This window comes from Diplotaxodon limnothrissa, linkage group LG14 (assembly GCF_057381915.1).
Source record: "Diplotaxodon limnothrissa isolate DT_005_m linkage group LG14, D_limnothrissa_male_GT1.1, whole genome shotgun sequence".
Taxonomy (NCBI): domain Eukaryota; kingdom Metazoa; phylum Chordata; class Actinopteri; order Cichliformes; family Cichlidae; genus Diplotaxodon; species Diplotaxodon limnothrissa.
In genome coordinates, this window is record NC_140609.1 from 27,841,486 (window position 1) to 27,868,899 (window position 27,414).

Genomic DNA, 27,414 nt, shown 5'->3' on the forward strand with positions numbered 1-27,414 from the left:
TCCAGTCAATAAAACAGAATTTTCTTAAAGCAAACATCAGCAACCCAAAATTAGCAACCCCAGGGTTAAGTCTCCAGCTCCACACTCATGTGAAACTACACTCTTCCCCTCTGGTCTCTCTTCTCCTCTGGTCTCTCTTCTCCTCCTGCTCATGGCAAAGCAAAACATAGCAAAACAAAGCATTCACCCTTCTCTTACCGGCGTGGTGAACTGTTTGTCAACCTTTACTCAAAACTTCAGTCCACTTAGTCAGTCCATCACAATTCAGTCACACATACACTCACACACATCCACACAAGATATTGCTGATAGTGGAGACTCCCGTGCAAATAATCAGATTCTCCACCCTCAGCAACATGAGCTCATTAATTTTGTTTTATTTTGTTTTGTTTTTGTTTTTAGAAAAATAGTTATTTATTATGTTTTAACTGGATTGACTTGCTACAATCCTTTTGGACGGGAACTCAAACGGTGATCGGTTCCCACAGTTAGGCTTTTCCTCAGCCCATTATAATCTGGAAAAGCTCACCTTATATTTGTTCTCCTGAAAATTTTACAGCGCTGTTAATTCAATCTTGCAGGCCTGCTTAGAACAAAAATCAGAAAAAGAGAGCTGATTATTAGCTCATCTAAGCACAAAACATCGTCACCTGACAGGTTTTCTCTAAGTGCACTGTTACAAAAATAATGGGCCCAGTTACAGACATGTCCATGACTAGTAAAACTCCCTCTATTAAAATAAGAAAACAACCCAAACCTAACTGACAGAATTAACCCATCACTAAAATAACAACCCCAAAAATCTTAATCCCAGAAAAGTTTTGCTTGCTAATCTAACAATATGTTGTGGGAATTAGAACTTTGTGGGCCACAAAAGTTTTGCCCTACTCTTGGCTTAAGTAATACATGGTCTGAAATCAGACTTAAAAATCACTCCCTCTGTTCATTTTCCCCACATCATATTTCAGTGGTTGGCCTCAGGTGCTCCAGCGTCCTCACAGTCTGAGGTCAACTGACATAATTTCACCTGCTAAATACACAGAAAATCTTGTTAAAAGCCACACAGTTTTGCACAACCTTAATATTCCCATTACGCACTTTCTAAACACTTTATAACGATCTATCATCACTAAATTCTAGATTTCTATTCCAAATCTGGACTACTGGACAGACCTGACCACTTTATTTACTTATCCTGTATTTTACCATTATATATTTTACCAAGCAATTCTTCTCAGTCACAGCTATGTTTCCTTCAGTGGAAGCCTCAGACACACTGCCAGACAGGAAGCTTCTTTGTCACCACTGATTCAGCTAATTTGCATACTGACTCATCTCAGAAAAAGTTGCCTTGACAAGAGAAATGCATATTTAACCCTTTAAGACCTACCATAGAACCAAGTCCGCCAGAGCTTATATTATATTTTTACATGTTGCAGTGCCATTTTTGGGAGCATTTCAAGTTGATATACATCAATACAACCATTATAGCCCAAAATTTAATAATATGTCTGCATTAAGTGCATAGTAATTACATACATTGCAAAAAAGTGCAATAAACTACAAAAAAATTGAAAATCGTTTTTGTTTTTTTAACATATATTTCTTGTTAGAGAAATTTAAGAGGCTTATCCCTCAAAACTGTAAGTACAAAAAAGTTGCACAAAATAGTTTCCCACCACAGGAAATTTATTTTAAGTGTCTTCATAGTTTTATTTTTGAAATACACCAATTTTTAGCAGTGCTACCGGGATTTAAAAATAGTTACGCAAAACGGAGCGTGCCCGCTCCGACCGGCTTTAAAGGGTTTAAACATTACCACATTATTGAATTATTTTTACTTTCTACAGTAATCACTTCTTTTGGTCAATCGGCACTATTATAAAAACTAATTTAAGCTTTTAATCACTGGTTTATCCTTTTTTCCTTTTTCACAAAAGTGACTGTATTATCATGGAACTTCCCTGAGTTATTCCTGAACTTCAAGCTTTAAGTGTGTTAAATCTACACCATTTAGCATTTATGTCATGTATTCACATTCATGAATGTAAGCATGTCTCTTTATTGCGTGTATGTATTTGTATTCAGATTAATATTGAGTGTAAGCTGATCTTCATTGCATATTTGTTTTATAATCAGATTTAATTCATGCATCTTTGTGCTGAGCTGTGGATTCAAACTGTCTCACTTCTGATTCTCTCCAAAAATAATTTTACATGTGACAATTTGTATATGTGTCTTTTCTATTCATTCATGCAATTGTTAGTTTATTTATTTCTTTATCTCTCTCTCTCTCTCTTTTTTTTTACCTTTCTGTTGTTATGCTGTGGACATTTCTAAACCTCCATGAGTTCAGTCTCAATCTTCAATCCAATTTCCCATATGCTTTCACTGTATTACGTCTAGGTTCACCTCTCACTGGTCCTCGTCCCTGTTCTCACAGTTTCCTGTGTGGCCTCCCAAATCAAACACAGGCCAAAATCAGCTGTTTCTTCTCTCCATTCCTTCTCTCTTGATCTTTTCAGTCTTTTCTTTGAGGTTAACTCCCAGCATGGCAAATATGAAACTCAGTGTCCAGTGCTGTCCAGTGCGTTCACACTCTTGTCACTGTTGAAGTGCATGTTCCATCCACAATAGTATTCATACATGCTGCTTGACCCTTCAGTATTTTACATCAGTTGCACTGTCTTTTTTGCCTGCTGTTAATTCTTCTTCGTCCACGGTGTTGTTCTGTCTGTCTTCTGTCTTCATCAGGAGATTCACACAATGAGATTTCCTGAATTGTTTTTTAAATGCTGTCTCTCACAGTGGCAATGCACCTACAATGTGAATTTCAGACCCCTCCATGATTTCTAAGTGGGAGAACTGACCTACTGCCGCACACTCTGGTTTAACTGCTGTACTATGGAGGACGAGGAAACTGCAGCGGGTGGTGAGGGTGGCAGAGCGGACAATTGGCACTTCACTTTACTGCTTAAATTTAATTAAAAAATTTGATTTTATTGTTTTAATTTAATTTTAATTAATATTATTTATTTATGTATTTTTAATTTGTTATTGTATCATATTTTTTGTCATGTCAAGTGTACAGCACTTTGTTTTCGGCTGGGAGTTGTCTGAAAGTGCTATGTAACTTAACTGCTTGCTTGTTTACCACCCACCTGTCATGCCTTGTTAGCCTCTAACTCAGGGATGTGAAAATCATTTTACATTGATAAATGTGTAAAATTACAGAGAATGTTCTGGTAGCTTAACGCCCAGAGTGTCCTGTATTTTTGACACATAACAGTTTTCTTTATTGATGTCTTTTTAAATCAAAATTTCTATATCAGAGAGATACAAACAGGAACCTATAGAAACCTATCTATTACTTAATTACTTTGGTATAGTATGGATGGCTTCCGGGGAGTAGGAAAAGCTATAAAACCAAAAAAAATTATTTTAAAAGTCCACAAATGTATACATTTATGGACGACATATTTTCCAACCCTGACCAGTGGGCTGATTGGAATCTTTGCCAGGTTGATTATGGCCACCAAGTCTTACGCTTAACACCCCTGGTCTAACTCATCCATCAGATGGGCTCAGGAAATAGAAACAAATACCTTTGCACAGTGAAGTTTACTTAGTGTGTCATTCAAAAAAATTTATAAATAAAAACTAAAACCCTCCGCAAATCACCGGCTTGCTGCAATGGAGGGATTTGTATGATCCTGTGAACTCAGGGGCTATGCTATTTTATTGCCTACTGGTAGGGTTTCCCAAGGCAACCTAGCCCTGGGTGAGATGCCAGATTAAGACTGATTCAGTTGACCCCTATGATAGGAATCAAGGGATCAGTCTACCCTGCCTGGGCCCCACTCTGGAGCCAGGCCTGGGGGAAGGCGCTTGAATGAGAATATCTGGTGTCTTAGTCTTGAGCACAAAAAAACCTGTTTCTTTTGTTTTGTGTGTGCTACAAAACATTCCACACACACAACATGCTCACGGTGTTACCTAAGCCTACCTGGATACAACAACAGTATATGACCAAATGTATTTGAGGCCCACCCCTTTCTTCATCTTTTTCCCTGATGGGCGTTATAAAAGAATAGTCAACACAGCATGCTATTAAAAGGGAATGGGAAAGTAATAAAATGCCACAACTAGGCTCAGAAAACCAGAAAGCTGTCATGTGTTCATTTTTACAAACCAATTTAGTCCTGGTCATTTTATTGTATTCCTACTTCACTTATACTGTATCCTCTTCTTTGTTTCCCCCCTCGTGTCAGCTGCAGGGACAATTTCATCTAAATGGAATGAACAAGGTTGGAGATATCATTCTGGGTGGACTGTTTCCAGTCCACTTTTTCTCAAGTGTTCCTCATCCATCTTTTACCTCAGAGCCACAACAGCCTACTTGCCATGGGTAAGTATGACAGGAAAACAGCACAAAAAACCCCCAGAACAACTTAATGCCAATATGTGGGTTAATGCATAAAATGCATACATTTTATGCGTGTATGCATGCATAAAATGCATACTAATGCATACATTTTATGCATTAGTGCATACATAAATAAGTCATGTATATTGAATGGGGAATCTTCTTGATTTTTCAAATAAAATATCTCATAAATTATTATTCAGGTTTCTTAATTTTTTGTATAAGTCATTTTGCAACATTTTTCCTGATATATTTTTTAATTTAAATTTATTTTGTTAGTTTCTATGTACAAGGATTTAGGCAGGCACAAACCATGGCATTTGCTATTGATGAAATCAACAGAAATGCCAATCTGTTACCTAATGTGACTCTGGGATACACTCTTTATGACAACTGTGTTGAACTTGGAATTGGATTCCGTGGAGCATTATCATTAGCCGGCGGTCAAGAGGAGCAGATTGTATCAAATGGTACATGTACTGGAAATCCTCCTGTTCTAGGGATTGTGGGTGATTCTTCCTCTACACCTTCTATTGCCATCTCCAGTGTCTTAGGTTTATACCGAGTACCGATAGTAAGTTATCAGTTTAACTATACCATATTATTGTTGTATGACTTTAGATATTTTTCAGTGTTTGTATATACTGACTTAATTGTAAATTTAATGACAAGAACAATGTACAATATACAGTCTTTGTTTTTCACACGTGAGTTATTTTGCCACATTTTCCTGTTTGAGTGACAGTTATTGATTTAATTGTAAATTTAATGACAAGACCAATGTACGCAATACCCAGTTTAAAGGAGGCAGTAAAGACTTTGAATATTTCTAAAATATATTGTCTGTATCTTTCACAGGTGAGTTATTTTGCCACATGTTCTTGTTTGAGTGACCATCGAAAATATCCATCCTTCTTTAGGACGATTCCAAGTGATGCTTTCCAGGTGAAAATCAGTCAGCAGAATTATTACAATTGCCAGTAGATGATGAGCAGCTAATCCACTAAAATTTTTCTTATTATCTATGCTCTCATGTTTTCTCATGTTTCTCATGTTGCTTTCACTTAGGTACGTGCTATAATTAAAATTCTAAAACATTTTGGCTGGACTTGGGCAGGTCTGCTTATCAGTGATGATGATTATGGACGCCACGCTGCCAGATCCTTACAATTCGAGCTAAGTTTGTCTGGTGAAGGGTGCCTAGACTACATTGAAGTTTTACCTTGGGACAAAGACACAGATGAACTCAGGAGGATTGTGAATGTGATGAAAAAATCAACAGCTCGTGTGGTCATTGCCTTTGTACATGAGAGTCACATGATAAACCTTATGGAAGAGGTGAAGTTTAAAAGAAAACTTGATTATTTCTTGTTATAAAGATCTGTATCTATACACTGTGTAAAAGATGTATTATGTCTTTAAATGAATGACTACAGAAACGTAAAGAAACAATTTATAACATATAACAATTTATAGCAAATACCTAAGTTGGATGTTAATGTCACAAAAGTAGGGGATAGTTACATCACTTTTTGCATTTGGTAAAATATAATGCACAGGTAGTAAAGGAGAATGTAACAAGTCTACAGTGGATGGCCAGTGAAGGCTGGACAGCAACAGCTGGTGTGCTCCAAACACCTCAGTTCATGCCATACCTGGGTGGTACACTGGGCATTGCTATTCGTCGAGGAGAAATACCAGGGCTCAGGGAATTCCTATTACAAATACGTCCTGACCTACATCACAACAATAACAATGGAAATAGCATGGTGGGAGTTGAAATGTTACCGTGATGTTGACAAGAATTTCATTATGCCATGTTTTTTTAAATGGAAAAGAAAAAACAGTTGTCAACAATATATTTCAGGTGAATCAGTTTTGGGAATTTACATTTCAGTGCAGATTTGCACCAGCTCCAGCAGGCTGGCTGGAAGGTGGAGGTGCACTATGCACTGGACAGGAAGATCTAGAAAATGTGACCACTGAGATCTTGGACATTTCCAACCTCCGGCCTGAGTATAATGTGTATAAAGCTGTTTATGCCCTGGCATATTCCCTTGATGACATGCTGCAGTGCAACCCAGGAAGAGGGCCTTTCAGTAGGCAAAGCTGTGCCACTTTGCAATCACTGCAGCCATGGCAGGTGTGATATGAATTTACACACTATGTTAATTAGATATCAATCTATGAGTAAATTATTTGATCTGTAATTACTTTCAGAACAAAATTCACCCTGTATGACTGAAAGCAGGGTGATTAAATTAATTATGAAAAAGCTGAAGTCAGCTAAATGAGTTTTCAATATTTCTGAGTAAAAGAAATGTTTAATATATTTAGATCAGAGCACTTTAACGAGTATGCATGTAATGTATCATTAGAGTTCTTGAAATTGTTAAAGATATTGCATATTAAGGAGCCCTCTTTAATATACAATTTGATTTTATTACGTTTATATGTATAGGTATAATAGGTATAATATTCCATTTCGCTATCAAATAGAGGGTGCCACTGTTTGGATTGTTAAAAATAATTTATTTCTTATGAATCCCTTTTTAACAGCTTCTTTATTACTTGGAAAGAGTAAATTTCACCACTCCATTTGGGGATCAAGTGTCATTTGACGAAAATGGTGATGTGGTGCCAATTTATGATGTGATGAACTGGTTGTGGCTCCCTGATGGAAGCACTGAAGTTCAGAATGTGGGTGAGGTTAAGAGTTCAGCTTTATACGGGGAAGAACTCATACTTGATGAAGACAAGATTTTCTGGAACTTTATTTCAAAAAAGGTTATGTGTTTTTCTGATTTTTATATTTTGTCAGTTGTACAGTATATTTATATGTAATATTTGATTTCATCCAATAGCCACCTCGATCAGTATGCAGTGAAAGCTGTCTTTCTGGTACCCACATGGTGAGAAAGAAGGGGGAACCCAAATGCTGTTTCGACTGCATCCCTTGTTCTGAGGGAAAAGTCACTAATGAGACCAGTAAGGTGTTTTGTTTTGTTTTCAGCACGATATATTTATTTTCATTCATATTAAAAATAGTATGCATTTCACCATCTTCCGCTTTCTTGATCTTTCTCCTTTTGCCAGACTCCTTGGAGTGCACCAGTTGTCCAGAGGATTTTTGGTCAAACCCCCAGCGTGACCACTGCGTTCCCAAGAAGACAGAGTTTCTGTCCTACCATGAGCCTCTGGGTATTTGTCTGACAGCTACCTCACTGCTGGGCACATGTATATGTGCTGTTGTTCTAGGGATCTTTATCTACCATCACAGAACACCTATAATACGTGCCAATAATTCAGAACTTAGTTTCCAGGTACTGCTGTCACTCAAGTTGTGCTTTCTTTGTTCACTGCTGTTCATTGGACGACCCAGACTGTGGACATGCCAACTCAGGCATGCAGCATTTGGCATCAGCTTTGTGCTGTGTGTCTCATGCATCCTGGTAAAAACCATGGTTGTTCTGGCTGTGTTCAAAGCCTCCAAGCCAGGAGGGGGAACCAGTCTGAAGTGGTTTGGTGCAATGCAGCAGAGAGGAACAGTTCTGTTTCTTACATCTATTCAGGCAGCCATCTGCACTACCTGGCTTGTTTCTTCCTCTCCAACTCCACATAAAAACACCCAATACCAAAATGATAAGATTGTTTATGAGTGTGCATTTGGGTCCACTGTGGGTTTTGCAGTGTTATTGGGTTATATTGGTATACTGGCTTTCCTCAGTTTTTTAATTGCATTCCTGGTAAGGAATCTCCCTGACAGTTTTAATGAGGCCAAGCTCATCACATTCAGCATGCTGATCTTCTGTGCTGTGTGGGTGGCCTTTGTTCCTGTCTATATCAGCTCACCAGGAAATTATGCAGATGCAGTGGAGGTATTTGCTATCCTGGCCTCAAGTTTTGGACTCTTGATCACACTGTTTGGACCTAAATGTTACATAATCCTGTTGAGACCAGAACTGAACACGAAAAAAGCTATAATGGGTCGTGGCACTTAGTCATAAACATTTTTCCTCACAGGTTAGAAAAGTAGCTTTACAGTATAATAGAAATGGGAAAGGCTTCAGAAGTTTCTGCCAACAAATAGAGATTTGGAAGAGGTGTAATTTAGTGGGTATGTCTGTGAAGGTTCTCAGTCATCCAGGTCATCGTAGTTTAAGGAGCTTGGAAAGAAAGGTGTCTGGACTTTATTAAGTTGCTTGAAGACGTTTCATCTCTCATCCGAGAAGCTGCTTTTCTTTCCAAGCTCCTTAGGTTCAGTGAGTATTTTTTTATTGTACACACTGAGCATTTTCACTTAAAATCTTCTTAAATCATCTTAAAAGTCTTCATGTTTATCTTGAATACAAATAAACTACTCAGAAAATTAAGAGAACCCTTGAATGAACAAATGAATGTTGATGAATGAAATATTACTAAAGTTGACAGTCTTTACTTATATACATTGTGTAATTTATTAAGAACAAAATGAAGCACTCAGTAAAAACCATAATCATCAATCCTTTAACCCTTTAAGACTGTCAGAGATTTACAGTTAACAAACAGTCAGGTGAATAAACAACAATGAGACACTTGAGATAGTTAACGTGCTGCATGGGTGAACTACTCAGAGAGCAATCACCCCAAACTGCAGTATTCGTTTATTTTTATAGGTTACATCGTCAATATGCAAATATAATCACATTTCCTGTTACGCAGGTCCTGATGCTGTCTGTGTGAAAGCTGTGTGTGTAAGCTGTATGTGTGTGTGTCACAAAGTATGTGTGTTGCAAGTCAATTTCTAAGAATAATATAATGCAAGTCAACTTCTGCGGATATGTATTTCTGGACTGGTCTCTTGTCAGTGTCGCAGGGACAGCTTCCTGTTTCAACAGAAAACTGTGTCTGGTGAAATATGTGTAACATAACTTTTGAAGCATAATCAAATAAAACAATAAAAATTCCTTAACATTCCCTCCTGATGTTAAAATATTTCACCACTTAATCATACTTTATTATCAGCCAACAATCACTTGCTTTCAACATTTTCAATTGTAGCATCATTCAGTATGTGTGAGTGTGTGTATTCCTATACTAAATCTTCTTCGTCCGGTTCATCTTCTTGTGGCAGTCCAACATAGGTGATTACTGTGGCCTGTACCATCTTGCCAATCATTGATCTGATACAGGGTAGAATGCATGTAGAGAACATGCAAAGCAATAAAAGAAGAACTCCTATCAAGACAAGTCCTTTGATCACGAGGGTCGTCCAGCCGCCGCTCAGTAGCCAGGTCAGCCAGTCCTCTGTGTTCATGACATAGTCTTGTTGCTGTGCATTACTCAGTTGTCGTAACTTCTCCAGGGCGGTGGTCATGGTCAAGGAATGCACGTTATCTGGAATATAGGTGCAGCAAGTGGTGTTGAATAAGACACAGAGACCCCCTCTCTCAGCGAGAATCATGTCCAGGGCGACTCTGTGTTGCATGACCACTATTCTGATCGCGTCGATTTCCTCATTCTGAGCCTTGTTTTATCCATGTTGAGCTGTTCAGGAAAAGTCCAAATCGGTAGTCAAGAGTCTCGATTCTTAGCATGTTTTTTCCATTCCCGATCCATGGGAAAAGTGAGTGCAGGACTTTCTGTCCGGTGGTCCACAACTTGAACTCCGCTGGCACATCACTGCCCCAGATTGGATCATGAGGTTGCACGTCATCAGTGCTCCTCTTGCGTCTTGGTTGGTCCTGATGGAATATTCTGAATGTGTGGTCTGACACTAAAATTGGGGCGCAGAGTCCGGTGCTGTTGGGTGAGATGGTGAAGTATGTCTTTGAGCCACATGCCCAAGCTGTACCCTGCACCCAATATGTGCCATTCAGGAGGCTTATCCGTGCCTTTCTGTCCTGCGGCATCCGGAAAGTCTGGGAGCAGTTCTGGTTCATCCCCAGCTTTCTGTTGCCGTATGCGAAGGTGAAACACATTGGATGTTGTATTCCTGGTTCCCTCCTGACGTTGAAAGATTTTCCCTTGTCATTGGTCGCATTCAGGTGTACCCAGTATTGGTCATCACAGCTGTAGTTCCAGTCTGAGACCTCTGGCGCACAAGAAACTACCTCATTAGGTTTAAAGTTGATCAGTGTTCCATTACACCGTCGCAGGTCGATTTTTGTGACTTGTCTTTTTAACTCAAGCTCGAAGGCGAAGATGTCTTCGGGGGAAAATGTTCCGCTAGTGGCTTTGTAGAATATACATAGGGCTTCGGAAAGGCTGGGTGATTTTCCATATAGGGTGGCTTGCATTGCTGTTGTTGGGAGGTGAGAACAGACGTAGCAGCCAGTGTGGTTGTCTTCTGTATGTACTCGGTTGTAGACGTACCGGTTCCAGGCATTGTTCAGTCAGGGGTGGTTGTGCTCTTTGTCCATATCCTTTAGGTGTAAGTTGTCATATGACCATTTCTTCTGCAGGTGGTGCTGTGGGTCCTCGTCTGTCCAGGTGAGTATCAGTAGGCTCACTAGGAGCGCAATGCCAGCCACTATGAGGACAAGGTTCTTCATGATGACCAGGCACACCCGGGCTCCAGGTGAGTAGACCACTGGCGAGAAGACAAAAGGGCGGGATATACCCAAACAGCCCTTTCCTCCACCAGGGAACACCTAGGAGTCGGGGGAACCGGCGTCTATGCTTGTGTTGTCACTCACTTTTTTGCAGTGGCTTCGGTGGATCCAATCACCTGGTTGCAACCTGCAAAACACTGGAGAGAATCTCTTTATTCTCAAATAATTTAGTCATCCACTCTGCTAGGGTGGTTTCTCTTATAGACTTATTAATAGGCTCACTAGTGAGAGGCAGCGGAAATTGCCTCCCATGAACGATTTCAAAGGGTGTGAGCTTTTGCGAACCCTGGGTTAGTCGCATCCACATCTTCACCAGGCCCAAACACTCAGGCCTTTGTCTGATTTTATCAGAGTAGGAATAAAATGGTTGCATAAACATTTTGCTACTGAGATTACATCTGCTCTTTTTACTGGATAGATTTCTGGCCATTTTGAGAACACATCCACAATTACTAGAGCGTATTTTGATGTTTGACATTCGTTCAGTTCAATAAAATCCATGTGGATTGTGTGAAATGGGTGCGGTGGTGTTGGGGAAAAGCCTCTTTTAGGCCTGAGGTTTCCCTGTGCATTATGTTTCTGGCAAATCATGCATGTTCTGATAAACTCTTGTGCTGAAGCTTCAAAATTTTGAGTATAGAAGTGTTTGGGGAGGATACTCATCATTCCACCCCTTGACAAATGCTTTAAGCTATTTGTCACTAATGCTGCTGTCTTGTGTAGCAATTTTGTAGCCGTGCTCCACACTTTAGCCATTTCTTTCGCTCCGCTATAGGAGCGGCTTCCTATTCATCTCTAAGTACATCAAGTGGTATTAGCTGTGAAGTTTCAGACATTAAAGTTCATATTGGTTGCTGTGCGGCCTTCTTTGCGGCTTGGCCTGCGAAGTTATTGCCTTTAGTAACCTCTGAATTACCTTTTGTGGTGTGCAATGCATATTGACTGTCAGTGTGAATATATATATCTTGACCTTTGCGCAGCATGCACGTATGATAGCCGTTAGTTCTGCACTCTGTGCCGAAAAAGAGGAAGTTAGGGCTTTACTTCTATAACTGTTTTTAGATGCAGAGCCATCTACAAAACGTCTGCGAATGTAGACTGTGGTACTGTGGTAAACTGTAAATATCACTTCTCTGTTTCGTTTCCTCTTCTAGCTTCTTTAGACAGCAGTGCGCGTCTGCAATGCAAGTTTCAGAACATTAAATGCTTTTTCTGCTTCTGGGGTCCATTCTATTTTATCTTTCAGTGCTTGATTTTTTCCATAAATTAAGTTTTGCAATGGACCAGCCAACAGAGCATATGCAGGTATCCAGCATCTGCAAAAATTGCAGAGACCTAAATAACTCATCATTTGTTGTTTTGTGAGCGGTTTTTTGTAGCATTTTGCACCGCTAGTTTTCTGCTGTCTAATAGCTGTCTGCCTTGTCCTGTCAGTCTGTGGCCAAGGTACGTGACCTCTTTGCTCTAAGGTCATGTACTAGCCGATATTTCCCCGTGTTTGCTTTTTTTTTTTTTTTTTTTACTGGGAAAATCGGAGTATTACATGTTGCTTCAGTTGTTTTTATTAAAAGGCCTATTGTTAAAATACTGCACGCTTTTTCTTCTCTATAGATGCAACATTACATTTTCACTTAAGGCATGTTTAAATAATTTCTTGTTTCTCAAAGAATTCACACATTTCACTCATCTTACATATTTCAACTTTGAAGTTAAAGTTTTCTTATTTCATCTCTCTCTCTCTACATATATATATATATATATATATATATATATATAAACTTTGAATTGCTCACAGTTTACAGCTCTAAAACTGGGCATTTGTAAATCATATGCCTAATCACTATGTGTCACTGTGATCCAGAAGTATTGCCACAAATTTGTTTCCAAACCAACAAAATAAAATAATCAAATAAAACAAAAAACACAAAAAAACATATATGAGTCAGGACACAAAAAGAAAAATGCTGCTACTGAAACAGAGCAGAAGTGTGAGGGAAAACTGAGCTCACATTCTATCACTCATACAAATAGCAAGCTGTTCTTCATTGCGCATGTTTGTGTTCTTGCTTGTCCTTGTAAGGTTAATGCATTTTCTGCTTGTCCAGGTCTGTTTTGCTCCTGAAGAAACACAACTAAGACATTTTCATTATTATCCTGAGTACTTAAACTACCCGTTTCCCTCTCTCTGGTCAGAAATACCAACTTATGTTATGTGTATAAGTGTAAGGAGGTCTTCATTACTTTTCCTATGCATGTTAATGTTCAGTGAGTGTAAGCTGCTTTCTTCATTGCCTCTGCATGTTATAATCAGGTGTAATTCATGCATCTTTTCACTGATTTCTTAATTCAAAACCATCTCACTTCTGATTCTTTCCAAAAATAATTTCACATGTAACAATTTGTGTATGCGTGTTTTCTATTCATTGACAGACAGCTCCCTGTGCTGTCCTTTATGCAGCTTCTGTTCTAAAAACAAATAAATAAAAATGTTTAACTCGCTCATTAGCTTAGTAGTGTCCACATATTTAATTCAGCTTCTCAATCTTGTAGCTTTAGCTGTCATCTACAGGGTTTGGCTTATTAGTTGTCATTATAAATGTGCTCTACATCTCAGTAATATTTATCTAGGATAAATGACAGGTTTTCAAGCAGGTTAAGTAGTGCCTCTATGCACTTAATTGGTTTAGATATTGCCTTTATTTTCTTCATCTCATATGTCATTATACTGAGTTTGAGCAAACCTTAAGCTTGATGCAGACTACTTCATATCAATTATCCATCTCACATCATACTGACTAGGATACTTCTTGTCATTAATATTATATTTTTATTAATATTATCATCTTTTTCTTACTATATAATAACAACAGTATATTACAACATTTTATCAGTGTAAATCACTATACTACTACTGAGCCAATTTAATAGTTAGGATCATCTTACTCAGCAAACAGATAATTTAGAATTCATCCGTACAAATTTGCTTTTTCTCTGAACAGGTTTGTACCTACTTTTTAGACTGGTCTTCTGTTTGCCTCATCTCAGATCCAATCTTCAGTCACATTCATTCTCTCTGTTGCATGTCGAACCAAGTAATTTATTATTATTTTTATTTCTATATTTTATTTTGTATCCATCAAGGGCTCTGGGTGGGCTGCAGTCCCACCCGTCATCCAGGCTGGAGACATTTACCTTTCCACACACTTTCCTTGGCTGAACAATGAGACAGCCTTAATCTACCTTATGCATCTCTCTTTTTTATAGAAAAGGTTTTCATGTGAATGATTTCCTTTTATTTATTTTATACAATCTGGGCATGATCGTCATGCAAACTATATTTCATTGTTCAGTTCTGTTTGTAAGGTTCCTCTTAAAATAGTTACTGCAGAGGGACTGCAAACCATTTAGTTTCGTTTTGTAGAAGGTTTGATTACAATGTATTTTATTGAGTTAAATATACAGTCAGACCCGTGAAGCTGTCACTGGCACGAAGGACGAGATAAGTTATCAACAACAGGCTTCTACTTTCAAGCTATTCTTGAAAGCGGTTGTCGATTTTACGTGATGACGCACAACTTTTTTTCTCATTCAGCCAGTACGTGAGCTATCAACGGTAAACAATTCAGTGGAGTAGTTCAGCCACCTTAATGTGCTGTTAAATCAACTTACTCCACCAACAAAACAATGAAAACAGTTTATGCGCGCAATTTCTATCCTATGTTAGTTGACACTTTCCGTACACTTATTTACTTTCCAGTAAAGTTAGACTTCCAGCCTTTTTTAACTGCAAAACGAGTGTCTATTACACTACCAGTTTCGTCTTACAAGCGAGTCTTAAAACTGCCAGTCCCCGTAGGACGAGTTTTCTTGGAACAGTGTCACCCTAAACACCGATAATTTTACGCAAGGTGTGTCAAATGTGGAATAATCACCTGGCTTCGCTGTTGCCGGTCTGTCGGGCGTCCTTTTCAAGCCCCAGCGCCGTGGGCCTGTATGACCTCTGCCAGGACCCGAATTTTAGTGTCCCTGGACTTTCAACCCTTCCTGGAGGGCGCTCTGCAGAGACTTCGACGCAGGCTTGTCACGGCGTCGGGACTTGAGGAAGGATACCACTGTGAAATGGAGCATAATATTATTATTAATACCAGTCCATTAACGGCTTCGAAGGACCAATTAAATGTCAGAGATTTACAGTTAACAAACAGTCAGGTGAATAAACAACAATGAGACACTTGAGATAGTTAACGTGCTGCACGGGTGAACTACTCAGAGAGCAATCACCCCGAACTGCAGTATTCGTTTATTTTTATAGGTTACATCGTCAATATGCAAATATAATCACATTTCCTGTTACGCAGGTCCTGATGCTGTCTGTGTGAAAGCTGTGTGTGTAAGCTGTATGTGTGTGTGTCACAAAGTATGTGTGTTGCAAGTCAATTTCTAAGAATAATATAATGCAAGTCAACTTCTGCGGATATGTATTTCTGGACTGGTCTCTTGTCAGTGTCGCAGGGACAGCTTCCTGTTTCAACAGAAAACTGTGTCTGGTGAAATATGTGTAACATAACTTTTGAAGCATAATCAAATAAAACAATAAAAATTCCTTAACAAAGACCTACCATAGAACCAAGTCCGCCAGAGCTTATATTATATTTTTACATGCTGTGGAGCCATTTTTGGGAGCATTTCAAGTTGCTATACATCAATACAACCATTATAGCCCAGATTTTAATAATATGTATTCATTAAGTGCATAGTAATTACATAAATTGCAAAAAAGTGCAATAAACTACAAAAAAATTGAAAATCGTTTTTGCTTTTTTAACATATATTTGTAGTTAGAGAAATTTAAGAGGCTTATCCCTCAAAACTGTAAATACAAAAAAGTTGCACAAAATAGTTTCCCACCACAGGAAATTTATTTTGAGTGTCTTCATAGTTTTATTTTTGAAATACACTAATTTTTATACAATGCAGGAAAAACGAAAATAAATATTATAGTGCAAATTTGCAAAAAAGCAGCATATGCATCAAAATAAACTATTTCCAGCAGTGCAATATGAGTCCTAAGCATCCCAGAAACGACACAGAAAGTCATAAAGTCAAAGATAACTTTTAAAAAGACCAGTATAGGCCCTCAGGCCCTGATGGTAAAAAAAGACTACATTTCCGCGAAAATGACGTCACTTCCGGTTTCGGGCAGGTCATGGCGGACATGCGATAGTTCGTGCTGATGGACGTAGGAAGTGTTATGAACAGCTGATCGGATCGGCAAAGCGTGTTTCTGGAATATTATGTTTTTGTTCCTGCAAGTGCTTTTTATGCAGTTTTTGCAAAGCTTTATGTGGAAGGAAACTGTGACCTAAGACAAGCTGATGGCATAAGATGTAAGTACAACTCCTCCGGTTTCATATGCAAAAAAAATTTTTGCGCTAGCTTACGTGGTTGCAGAGCTACCAGGATTTAAAAATAGTTACGCAAAATGGAGCGTGTCCGCTCCGATCGGCTCTAAAGGGTTAAAAGATGGATTCAAAATCACACCAAAACACATGATCCCTCTGTCCATCCATCTGTCTATCCATCTATTCATCCATTTTCTTCCACTTATCTGGATCAGGTTGCAGGAGCAGTCATATGAGGAAATATGCCCAGACCTTCCTCCCTAAAGCCACCTCCTCTAGCTTATGCGGGAGAACGCTTTATAGGCTAGAAGTATAGTCTCTCCAGTATGCTATCGGTCTCACCAAGTGGCCTTCTTCTATGAGATGAGATGAGATAGCCTTTATTTGTCAGTTGCAGGTCTTTTGCTCACAACCGAGATGACAGACCTTGCCGACTGTACATACAATACAAACATCACATTGGGGAGACAGGTCAGGCCAGGTAGCGAGAAAAATAACATTGAAATGTGCAACACAAAAGGATAATACAGGAATGCACAGGTATCAACACATCATAGCACAATAAACACAGACAAGCAACATGGAAAAGTGTTCCAGTGTGTACATTTGATCTGGGACCGCTGCAATCTTCGACTGCGCCTCCAGCTGACCCAATGTCCACATGATGGGGGAGGTAAGCGTTGGAGGTGGCGTTGGATAGAGAGGGTGATGCATCAGTGAGTGCTTATCAGTATCAGTATATGTGTGTGCGTGTCCGTAGTTCAGCTGAGACAGTGTCCTTCGCCCCGCCAGGCTAAGTAAACAGTCTTCCAGCCAACCCAGGTGGCCTTGCATGGAATGGGAAGGAACAGACTCAACACAGTCGTTATCAGGGAGTTTTTGTTCGGCTCCAGCCTTGAGCCCACAGCTGGCGCCGAAGGGGTAGCCGCATTATGATGGTGATTTTTCTTTTGCAAACAACTCATGAGAATTTCAAGCTGTTTTTAACACTCCGACAGTGTGATATGCCCAAAATACTCCATCTAGGAGGCGCCCAGGAGGCATCATTGCCAGATCCCCAAACCACCTCAACTGGCAGCTTTCAGTGTGGAGGAGTAGTCACTCTATTCTGAATCCCTTTTGAATGGCTGAACTCCTCACCCTATCTCTAAGGGAGAGGCCAGCCACCCTTTAGAGACAGCTCATTTCCGTTGCTCCTTCCTCCTTACTCATGAACAAGACCCTGAGATACTCTCTCTTTTCGGACAGTAACTTGGACAGTAAAAGGATAAAGAGTTGGTCCAGCTCTTTATTGAGTAGGACAAAACCCCATTGTTCTTCCTAACCGTGTACCTGACGCTTGACTAAGAATGAAATTTCCTCACCAGAACTTTGACATAGACCTTCCCAGGTAGGCTGAGGGTTAGGGTAGGCTGATCCTCTGTAGTTTTAGCACACCCTCTGGTGCTCAGGAGGTCAGGGTGAACCTCAAGGCAACACTCAGGGGCCCAGCCATCATTTATGTGTGTAAATACATTAATGACGACCTTGCTCCTAGTGATTGGGAAGTTGTCCTCCTTGTCCCCAGACTCCGCTTTCTCTACAAAAAAAAGTGACATCCCCCCCCCCCCCCCCCCCCCCCCCCCACTCCCCCACTATGCACAGTGTGACTAGAACACCGCTTTCCCTTCTGAGTAATTTGACAATTTTCCAGTTTGTGTCAGACAGAAAGTCTATGGTGCACCTAACTTATAATCTGTCCTTCTCCGTTAATACGACAACAGTTATCAAAAAAGCACATGAGCACCTCCACTCCCTCAGGAGACTCAGAAATGCAGGACTCTCCATACTTCATCTCACAACTTTTTACAGAGGCACCACTGAAAACATGCTGACAAAATACGCAGAGCTATCTCCATCATCAGAGACTCCCACCACCCCTCTCATAGCCTGTTGTCCCTCCTGCTGTCTGGCAAGAGGTACAGGAGCATCAGCTGCAGAACAACCAGGATGCTGGAAGGGTTCTTTGCACAAGCATGAGAGTGATAAATGGATTGTGCCTCCTCCCCATCCATTCAGCTATTCACACAGCTGTACTGTGAGATCCACAAGCGGACTTTGATGCCCCCTATTTGCACACAGATGGACACACACACACACACACACACACACATGCAATATACTCCTCAGATAGACCCACTAGTTGATTTAATTTTCCCCTTCTGTGAAAGGACTGCTGCTACCTGGATGAGTGTGACTATTTAGACTTGAGTTTGTTTTAGAATTTAGATTTTATGTTATTTATCCCTATTTATTGTTACGATTTATTACTGCCTTTTTACTGCTCTCTTTTAAAACTTTTTTTTTAAGTGACTATTGCACTAAAGAGGCTGGTGAGAAACAGCATTTTGTTTCAGCTTCTGTAACACCATACGAAATGACAATTCACTAGCTGGGCCCACGTCTTCATTTTAGGTTTGACAGCATTTTAGTAGGCAAAGTTGAATGCTTGGACATGAATTGAGCTGCAGTTTGGGGAAGGCCTTGAAGGGGACTGGCAATGGCTCCTGGGTCTGGCAGATCCCCATGTACTAAATAAAAGTGAAGAAGTTGAAGAATTGAAAAAGGGAGGCAGGGTGGGGCATGTAAACGAGATTGAACATCTTGGAGAACTGTGGGAACCTATATAGATGAGAACCGGAAGGATCATGTTTGGAGGCGTGGTCCCGCTCCTGAAATTCTGATACATAATTTCCAATAAACTTCTTGAAACCTCAAAACTGGACTGGACTCAAAATTCAAATGTCCTCTACAGGAAAGGGCAGAGCAGGCTGTACCTCCTGTGCAGACTCAGGTCTTTTGGAGTGAAGGGCCCACTCCTGAAGACCTTCTATGACTCAGTTGTGGCCTCAGCCATCTTTTACGGTGTGGTCTGCTGGGGAGGCAGCATCTCGCAGCATCTCTGCTGGGGACCGGAAAAGACTGCACAGACTTATCTGGGGGGGCAGATCTGTTCTAGAATGCCCTCTGGACCCGGTGGAGGTGGTGAGTGACAGGAGAATGGTGACTAAACCAAAGACCAAAAGATTTCCCTCATGGGAACTAATAAAGGTTTATCTTACCTTATATTAGCTATAGATAATTTTCTCAATGTTATTGTAGGGTCGTTACCTTATTATATAAAGTACATTGAAGCCAGTGTTTTGATTTGGTGCTGTATAAATAAAACCAAATTGAATTTCACATTGTTTTGATAACATTCATTGTAAACCTCTTTACCAATTAAAATATAAAAACTTAAAGTTATGTTTAGAAGATGTAAAATAAATGGATCAAACTTTATAGTCAGTTTGACCATTCAGACATTTTACACTGGAAATGAGAAATAAGCAGAGAGCAATTTTCCCATGGGGATCAATAAAGTATACATTATTATTAAGTTGTCTGTTGGGAACAGGAGAACAATATGACAACAGTTATCAAAAAAAGCACATGAGCACCTCCACTCCCTCAGGAGACTGAGAAATGCAAGACTCTCCATACTTCATCTCACAACTTTTTACAGAGGCACCACTGAAAACATGCTGACAAAATACGCAGAGCTTCGGGAACAGCCTTCCCGAAAACAGAATATTAGAAGCCTACCAAAAAACATGAACTCTATATTACTATGTGAATTCCATAAATGTAAGGTTTTTCTACTTGAAATTCAGTTGTTGTTGCTTTTGTTAAGATATTAAATTTGTTTGAAGGAGGAGAGCACATGCTCTCGCACTTACACAAAGATTAATAAAAAAGAAAAAACACTGATGTTCTCACGTCAGAGTTTTCATGTACACAGCTCTGCACTTGAAAATCTGTCTTCAGATATTTCTTAGCCCAGTCTTGACATTTCAGATTGTACGTTTTGTTCAGTGGTGGTTGGGTTTCAGCCTTGCTTATGTTATGCAAAATCTTGAATAAAACTGCAAACGCCAGGTGAGTGTGTCTTTTGAAGTGACGTTTATTAAAAAGAGAAAAGAAAAGGAAACACTGCAGTGGAGAAAATGTTCAGATCAAACACCAAACAATTTTCTGAGGAAGGACACCAACCTGAACCATTCCCAGAACACTTTCAAAACAAAGACATTCCACATCACATCATATATCTCTATACCTTCAATCCAGCTCATCCTTGCCCCTCTCCCACTCTAAGAAATGTTACGACCACCTGTCACGTCCCGAGAAAGAGAATGTCTGGAGATCTTCAAGTCTACAATGCACCTTCTGTGAGGTGTAATAAAACCTGAGGCCCACTTGTGATAACATTCCACATGCATGTATATAATTGGTGTCAGGAGTGATCTTGCTATACTAAAGTGAGAAAGTGATGTTAGTATTACCAATGTGATATGATTAAAATATGTGATTAATACATAGAATAAAGAAATTTCCAGTACAATTCCCCCCTTGTGAAAACAATCCCATTAAATCACATTAAAAAAAAACATGGAGATTTCCTTCCCAACTCCCGTACCTAACATCAACACCATTGCAAACTCAAAAGAGATTTCCCAATGTGCATCATTCTACAGTGTCAGAAAAAGAAAAACAAACAAACGCACAGAACAATTCCAAACCTTAAATTTCATCCTCACTCTCACTATCCTCATTACTGTCCCTATTTTCAGCCTGCAATAGGGGTAACTGAAATTTAGGAGACTCATCTTCTCTTGTCAGTGCAGTTATGATCAACCTATTCACTAGGGTGCAAAGGCACAGGATTCAATTCAAGTCAATTAAATGTTATTTATATAGCGCCAAATCACAAGAAAAGTCGCCTCAAGGCACTTCATAGATAAAGAGAAAAACCCAACAACCATATGACCCCCTATGAGCAAGCACTTTGGCGACAGTGGGAAGGAAAAACTCCCTTTTAACCCTTTAAAACCGGTCAGAGCGGGCACGCTCCGTTGGGCGTAACTATTTTTAAATCCCGGTAGCACTGCAACCATGTGAGCTAGCACAATAATTTTTTTTGCATATGAAACCAGAGGAGTTGTACTTACATCTTATGCCATCAGCTTGTCCTAGGTCACAGTTTCCTTCCACATATAGCTTTGCAAAAACTGCATAAAAAGCACTTGCAGCAACAAAACCATAATATTCCAGAAACATGCTTTGCCGATCCGATCAGCTGTTCATAACACTTCCTACGTCCATCAGCACGAACTATCGCATGTCCGCCATGACCTGCCCGAAACCGGAAGTGACGTCATTTTCGCAGAAATGTAGTTTTTTACCATCAAGGCCTCATGAGCTTATGCTGGTGTTTTTAAAAGTTATCTTTGACTTTATGACTTTCTGTGTCGTTTCTGGGATGCTTAGGACTCATATTGCACTGCTGGAAATAGTTTATTTTGATGCATATGCTGCTTTTTTGCAAATTTGAACTATAATATTTATGAATGGGATGAAAGACATGCTGTGGAAGAGAGACAGAGGTTAATAACAGATATGATTCAATGCAGAGAGGTCTATTAACACATACTGAGTGAGAAAGGTGACTGTAGTGATGGCCCGCTTGAAGCTGACGCTCCAGTGCGTGTGTCAAAAAAATCAACACACTGCTTCAGAAGCACTGTGTCGAAGCTTGATTCGTTTAGCCAGAGTCACGTGATCAGTGACGTCCGAAGCTTCATTTAGAACCTAACTGCTTCGGTATCTGACTCAATGGTTTATAAGGAAGCGAATCATTCGCGGGATTTGTGGAGTGTTTTGATGGTGACAGATAGCAAACCACTGATATTTTTACTGAGAGATTTGGAGCCAGCGAGGAATAGAGGAGTTTCTGTTGTGTATTTCGAGTTGATTTTGGTCAATCGGGTGGGTTTTCCAGCTTTGTATTCTTGTTGTTTGCTTTTGTTTTGTGCATGTTTATTTTATCTGACAATGGGAAAAACTTAAAATGTCAAAAATCTGCTTTTCATAATATAAATATCATTAAATAACTTTAGAAAGACTTCTATTTGACTTTTTACATTTAATGTTATAAAAAGATACATTTTATGTTTTAAATAATCTTAAACTGTTAGTCTGCAAAATGTGCAGCAATTTAATTTATTTATTCTCTTTAGCTGATAGTTTGTGGGGCCCAGTTAGACTGTATAACTGCATCTCTACCAGTTTCTGTGCACTCCAGCCTCTTCTGTTCCATGTGAAGGGATTTTCCTTAAGGCAGGAGAAATTATCTAAATATAAAAGGAACAGGTTCGGCCATGGCACAGTGGAACAAATTTTCTTCATAAATACAAATGGGAAAGGGTTACCTTAAATGCATCATGTTTTTAATTTGCAAGTTCAAAAGCATTTTCCCTTTCCAGTTCACAATCAATTCTACCCCCAGGTCAAAAATATGTATAGGAAAATTTCCCTAATGGAATATTATTTATAAAAATACCCGTCTAGCGATTAACTGCATAAGTACATGGAGGCGGGACCTCAATGCAGAAGCATACTCCATAATGTGTTGTACATTATTATATGTATATTATATGTAACGTGGTATTTTTCAATTATTGTATTTACCAACATCAAGCCGTCACAAGCAAAGAAAGACCACACAATGGTGCATGTTTAAACAAGGAAAGTTTACTGGTCAAAATTATTTATTAAAGAAATAAACAACATTTTTGTCACCCCCAAAAAATACACGTTTAAAGTGACACAATGGTGGCCCAATATCAGACAGAATTCCACTCTGTAGAGTGGGCAATCATTACGAAGCAGTTGGTTTTATTTTGTGGATTCAAGCTGCTCTTCATATTTTTAGCCACCAGATGTCACCAGAGAAGACTGCGATGAAAAGCTTCGAGTAATGAACCGTTTTTCAATACAAGCTTCAATGCTTCAGAAAGCTTCATTTGGCCATCACTACCTCTATTGCAGCATAACTAAGGGAGGATTCAGGGTCACCTGGTCCAGCCCTAGCTATATGCTTTAGCAAAAAGGGAAGTTTTAAGCCTAATCTTGAAAGTAGAGATAGTGTCTGTCTCCTGAATCAAAGCTGGAAGCTGGTTCCACAGAAGAGGGGCCTGAAAACTGAGGGCTCTCCCTCCCATTCTACTTTTAAATACTCTAGGAACAACAAGTGGGCCTGCAGTGCGAGAGCGAAGTGCTCTAATAGGGTGATATGGTACTACAAGGTCATTAAGATAAGAAGGGGCCTGATTATTTAAGACCTTGTATGTGAGGAGCAGGATTTTGAATTCAATTCTGGACTTAACAGGAAGCCAATGAAGGGAAGCCTAAACAGGAGAAATATGCTCTCTCTTTCTAGTCCCTGTCAGGACTCTTGCTGCAGCATTTTGGATTAGCTGAAGGCTTTTCAGCGAGTTTTAGGACATCCAGATAATAATGAATTACAGTAGTCCAGTCTGGAAGTAATAAATGCATGAACTAGTTGTTCCGCTCTTAATTTATTGCAATATAGGCGCTCTTTGCAATGAGCTAATTTTATTTTGAAATTCGTTTTATTTTGAAAACCAAGATGACAGGATGTCAGCCATGTTTGTTTAGTTCCTAGCGGATCACATGTGGGGAAATTTGATCCAGCGACATCTGCCTTTTGTTTGTGCCATCGACACCACCGTCTGTAAGTTTCATTTGTATTGAATTGTAGGATTGTATTTTATGTATATTTTGTGGAAATATTTGCTGTAGATGAATACTTTAGTAGCTGTGTGCTAACGCTAATGGATGTGTATTGGAATCTAATTTTGTTGTGCTAATGATGCTAGGTTAATTTTAGCTATGTTATTTGTATTTCAGTTTTACTCCATGAGGAAATACTCACTAATTAAAAGGAGTTGGATGCTACATCCTGACTTCGCGCGTTATTTCAAGTGGAGTTAGGCTACTGCTGAATTGTGTAGCGTACACACACAAGGAGAGCAGGATAGTAAAAAGACGGTTAGCAGCTGGCAAAACAACTCTACGACAGCAAGCTAAGTCAACAAACATGGACGAAGCACACCCCGAAGGTGCAAGACTTAAAGAACCAAAGCCTCCTCAAGACAGAGCATCAGTTAAAAGCACTGGTTCAGTTTCCAGATATTCAAGCAGATCAAATGTCAGTGCAGCAGCAGCACACGCGAGAGCCAAGGCAGAAGCTGCTCGTGCACGTGTTGCCTTCGCACAGAGAGAGATCAGCATTAAAGTCGACAAAGCAAGATTAGAAGCTAATCTCGAAGCCTTAAATCTTGAAAAGGAAGCTGCAGCTGCAATTGCCCAAGCAGAAGTTTTGGAAGCAGCAGCAGAGATAGAGGTTGAAGCACATCCTAGTTGGAAAAGTCTCCCAGTTATGGTGCAGAGTACACATGAACGTGTAAGCGACTATATCAGAGACCAAACTATGCAGCTTAACCAACGCAATGAACCAGTCAATCTCTCAATATCAGAGCATCCCATCGAGAAGAGCCTGCCACCATCGGCTAAGTACATCATTAAAGAAGAGTATATCGTGAAAGACTCATGGCCCACACCTTTCCAGCCACAACCAAGTTCTGAGGTAACGCATGCATACCAAACCGCTCACACCTCTATCCCATCAGCTCAGCCAGACATAGATGGTCGCCTCCAAGTTAACAGTGAGGGACTCCTGCAAGAACAAAAGAGCAATACGCCCTACCCTAAGCCAGAGCTAACTTTTCCTCAGTACCTCAACACTTCTCATACATACCCTCCAGAGTCTTCAGTGATGATGGACATGGCGAAGTACCTGGCAAGAAAAGAGCAAAGGATTCTGGGAAGTAGCTAGCCGGTCGTCACGGCAAAGCTACGAGAGCGTCTCTCAGCATGGGCCCGAAAAAAGTTCTGTCAGCCGAGGAAGGAGACGATATTAAGAAGTCGCTGGAGTTTATGACAGAGGAGATTTCTACTGTCAAACTGCAGCAGAAAGCCATCCTGGACCTGGTCGAGGAAGTTAAGGCTCTCCGCATCCAGAACGCCGAGAAGGATCGGCGGCTGGCGTACCTGGAGAACAGAGTGGCGGATTTGGAGCAGTACACCCGGATGAACGATGTTATCATCACGGGGCTTCGCATCAAACCCCGGTCATACGCCCGGGCGGTCGCCACTGACAATGTAGGAGGGCCAGGAGAGGAAGATGTCAACTCCACGGAGCATCAAGTGGTTACCTTTCTACGGTCCAAAGGTGTGGAAGTGGATTATAACAACATTGAGGCTTGCCACCCTCTACCCCGAAAAAATGACAGTAACAAACCAGCCATCATTGTGAGATTTGCAAACAGAAAACAGAAAACAGCACTGTTAAAACAAGGAAGGAAACTGAAAGGATCCGATGTCTTCATGAACGAACATCTGATAAAAAGAAATGCGGACATTGCCAGGAAAGCACGTTACTTGAAGAAACAGGGAAAAATTCAAAATACATGGACCACCAACTGCAAAGTATTCATTAAACTCAATGGAACACCGGAACAAGCCAAAGTGTTGGTCATCAGAAATATGGAAGAGCTGGACAAATACTGAGGTCAACTTACTCTGGAGGTATGAATACACATGTGACGTGACACACAACACAACACATGGCACAGTCCAAAAGAACTTCATCTGCATCCGGCAACAATATCAACATGACTCATTGAAATTCTCTTTATGATAATCTGGAACTGAGAACATTTCGATACACAGACCATAATGTTCTAGACTTAGAAAAGGATATAGACCCGGAAAATAATTTCTTCTACAACATCAGCTGTAACTGCTGCTACTTCACTGATGAACAGTTTAAGCACACCATCAACACGGAAAATAAATTATCAATAATCCATTTTAATAGCAGAAGTCTGTATGCCAACTTCAACAATATAAAGGAATATCTAAATGAGTTGACAAATCCATTTGGAATTATTGCCATTTCTGAAACATGGATCAATGCGGAGAAAGGAATGGACTTTGGACTGGAGGGATATGAAGTGAATTTTGTAAATAGAAGGAACAAGAGTGGAGGGGGAGTAGCTGTGTATGTGGATAAAAACCTAAACTACAAGGTGGTAGAAAGTATGACAACTGTAATTGATAATTTACTAGAATGTATAACAATTGAAATTTATAAGGAAAAAGAAAAAAATGTAATAATTAGCTGTATATATAGAACACCTGGCTCTAGTATTCAAGTATTTAATGACTTCATAGAGGAAATATTCTCTAAAACAAATCAAAAAGTTATGTTTATCTGTGGTGATTTTAATATTGACCTGTTGAATCCAAAAAAGCATAAAATGACCGACGAATTCCTAAACACTATGTACAGTTTGAGTTTACATCCTAAAATAACCAGGCCTAGCAGAATTACACCACATTGTGCCACCTTACTTGACAATATTTTCACTAACAATATGGAAAACAACATTGTGAGCGGAATATTAATTAATGACATCAGTGATCACCTACCAGTTTTTGCAGTTTATGACACTAATTATAAGAAAAATCAGCATGAAGAACAACTGAGATACAGACGTGTAAGGACAGAAGAAACTATGACTGCATTTAAGAACGATCTATTAAATCAGGACTGGGACAAGGTGTACAAAGAAGCTGATATTGATATTGCATATGGCATATTTTTAAGAATATTCATGGAGTTGTACGATAAAAACTGTCCAACAATAAAATACAACAGTAAGCACAAATATTCAGATAGACCATGGCTCACTAAGGGTTTACAAAATGCATGTAAAAAGAAAAATACACTCTATAGGGAATACCTAAAACAAAGAACAAAAGAAGCTGAAAATAAATATAAAAAATACAAAAATAAGTTGACCAATATTATACGTGTATGTAGAAAGGAGTATTATAGTAAAATATTGAACAACAATAAACATAATATGAAAGGAATATGGGATGTTTTAAACGGTATCATTAAAAATAATTCTGGACAACAAAGTTATCCACAATACTTTATCGATAATGGCAATATTATGGAAAACACTGCTGATAAGGTCAACAG

At 39.5% G+C, this 27,414-nt stretch overlaps 1 protein-coding gene and 1 pseudogene across 1 annotated transcript; one reads left to right on the forward strand and one right to left on the reverse strand.

Moving 5' to 3' along the window:
• Positions 1–4,265: 4,265 nt before the first annotated feature.
• Positions 4,266–8,427, forward strand: LOC146619032 (extracellular calcium-sensing receptor-like). The gene is made up of 9 exons (XM_085370166.1): positions 4,266–4,408; positions 4,706–5,000; positions 5,285–5,371; positions 5,495–5,764; positions 5,986–6,195; positions 6,294–6,569; positions 6,986–7,213; positions 7,291–7,414; positions 7,523–8,427. The coding sequence occupies exons 1-9, from the start codon at positions 4,299–4,301 to the stop codon at positions 8,425–8,427; spliced, it is 2,505 nt and encodes an 834-aa protein (XP_085226292.1). The 5' UTR covers positions 4,266–4,298.
• Positions 8,428–9,921: 1,494 nt separating this feature from the next.
• LOC146619033 (uncharacterized) lies at positions 9,922–10,959 on the reverse strand (annotated as a pseudogene).
• Positions 10,960–27,414: the final 16,455 nt, after the last annotated feature.

Coding starts and splice junctions, on each gene's coding strand:
- LOC146619032 (XM_085370166.1), top strand. CDS start 4,299: ATGAACAAGGTTGGAGATATCATTCTGGGTGGACTGTTTCCAGTCCAC. Junction 5,001..5,284: donor GTTTATACCGAGTACCGATA/GTAAGTTATCAG, acceptor TATCTTTCACAG/GTGAGTTATTTTGCCACATG. Junction 7,214..7,290: donor GGAACTTTATTTCAAAAAAG/GTTATGTGTTTT, acceptor TTCATCCAATAG/CCACCTCGATCAGTATGCAG.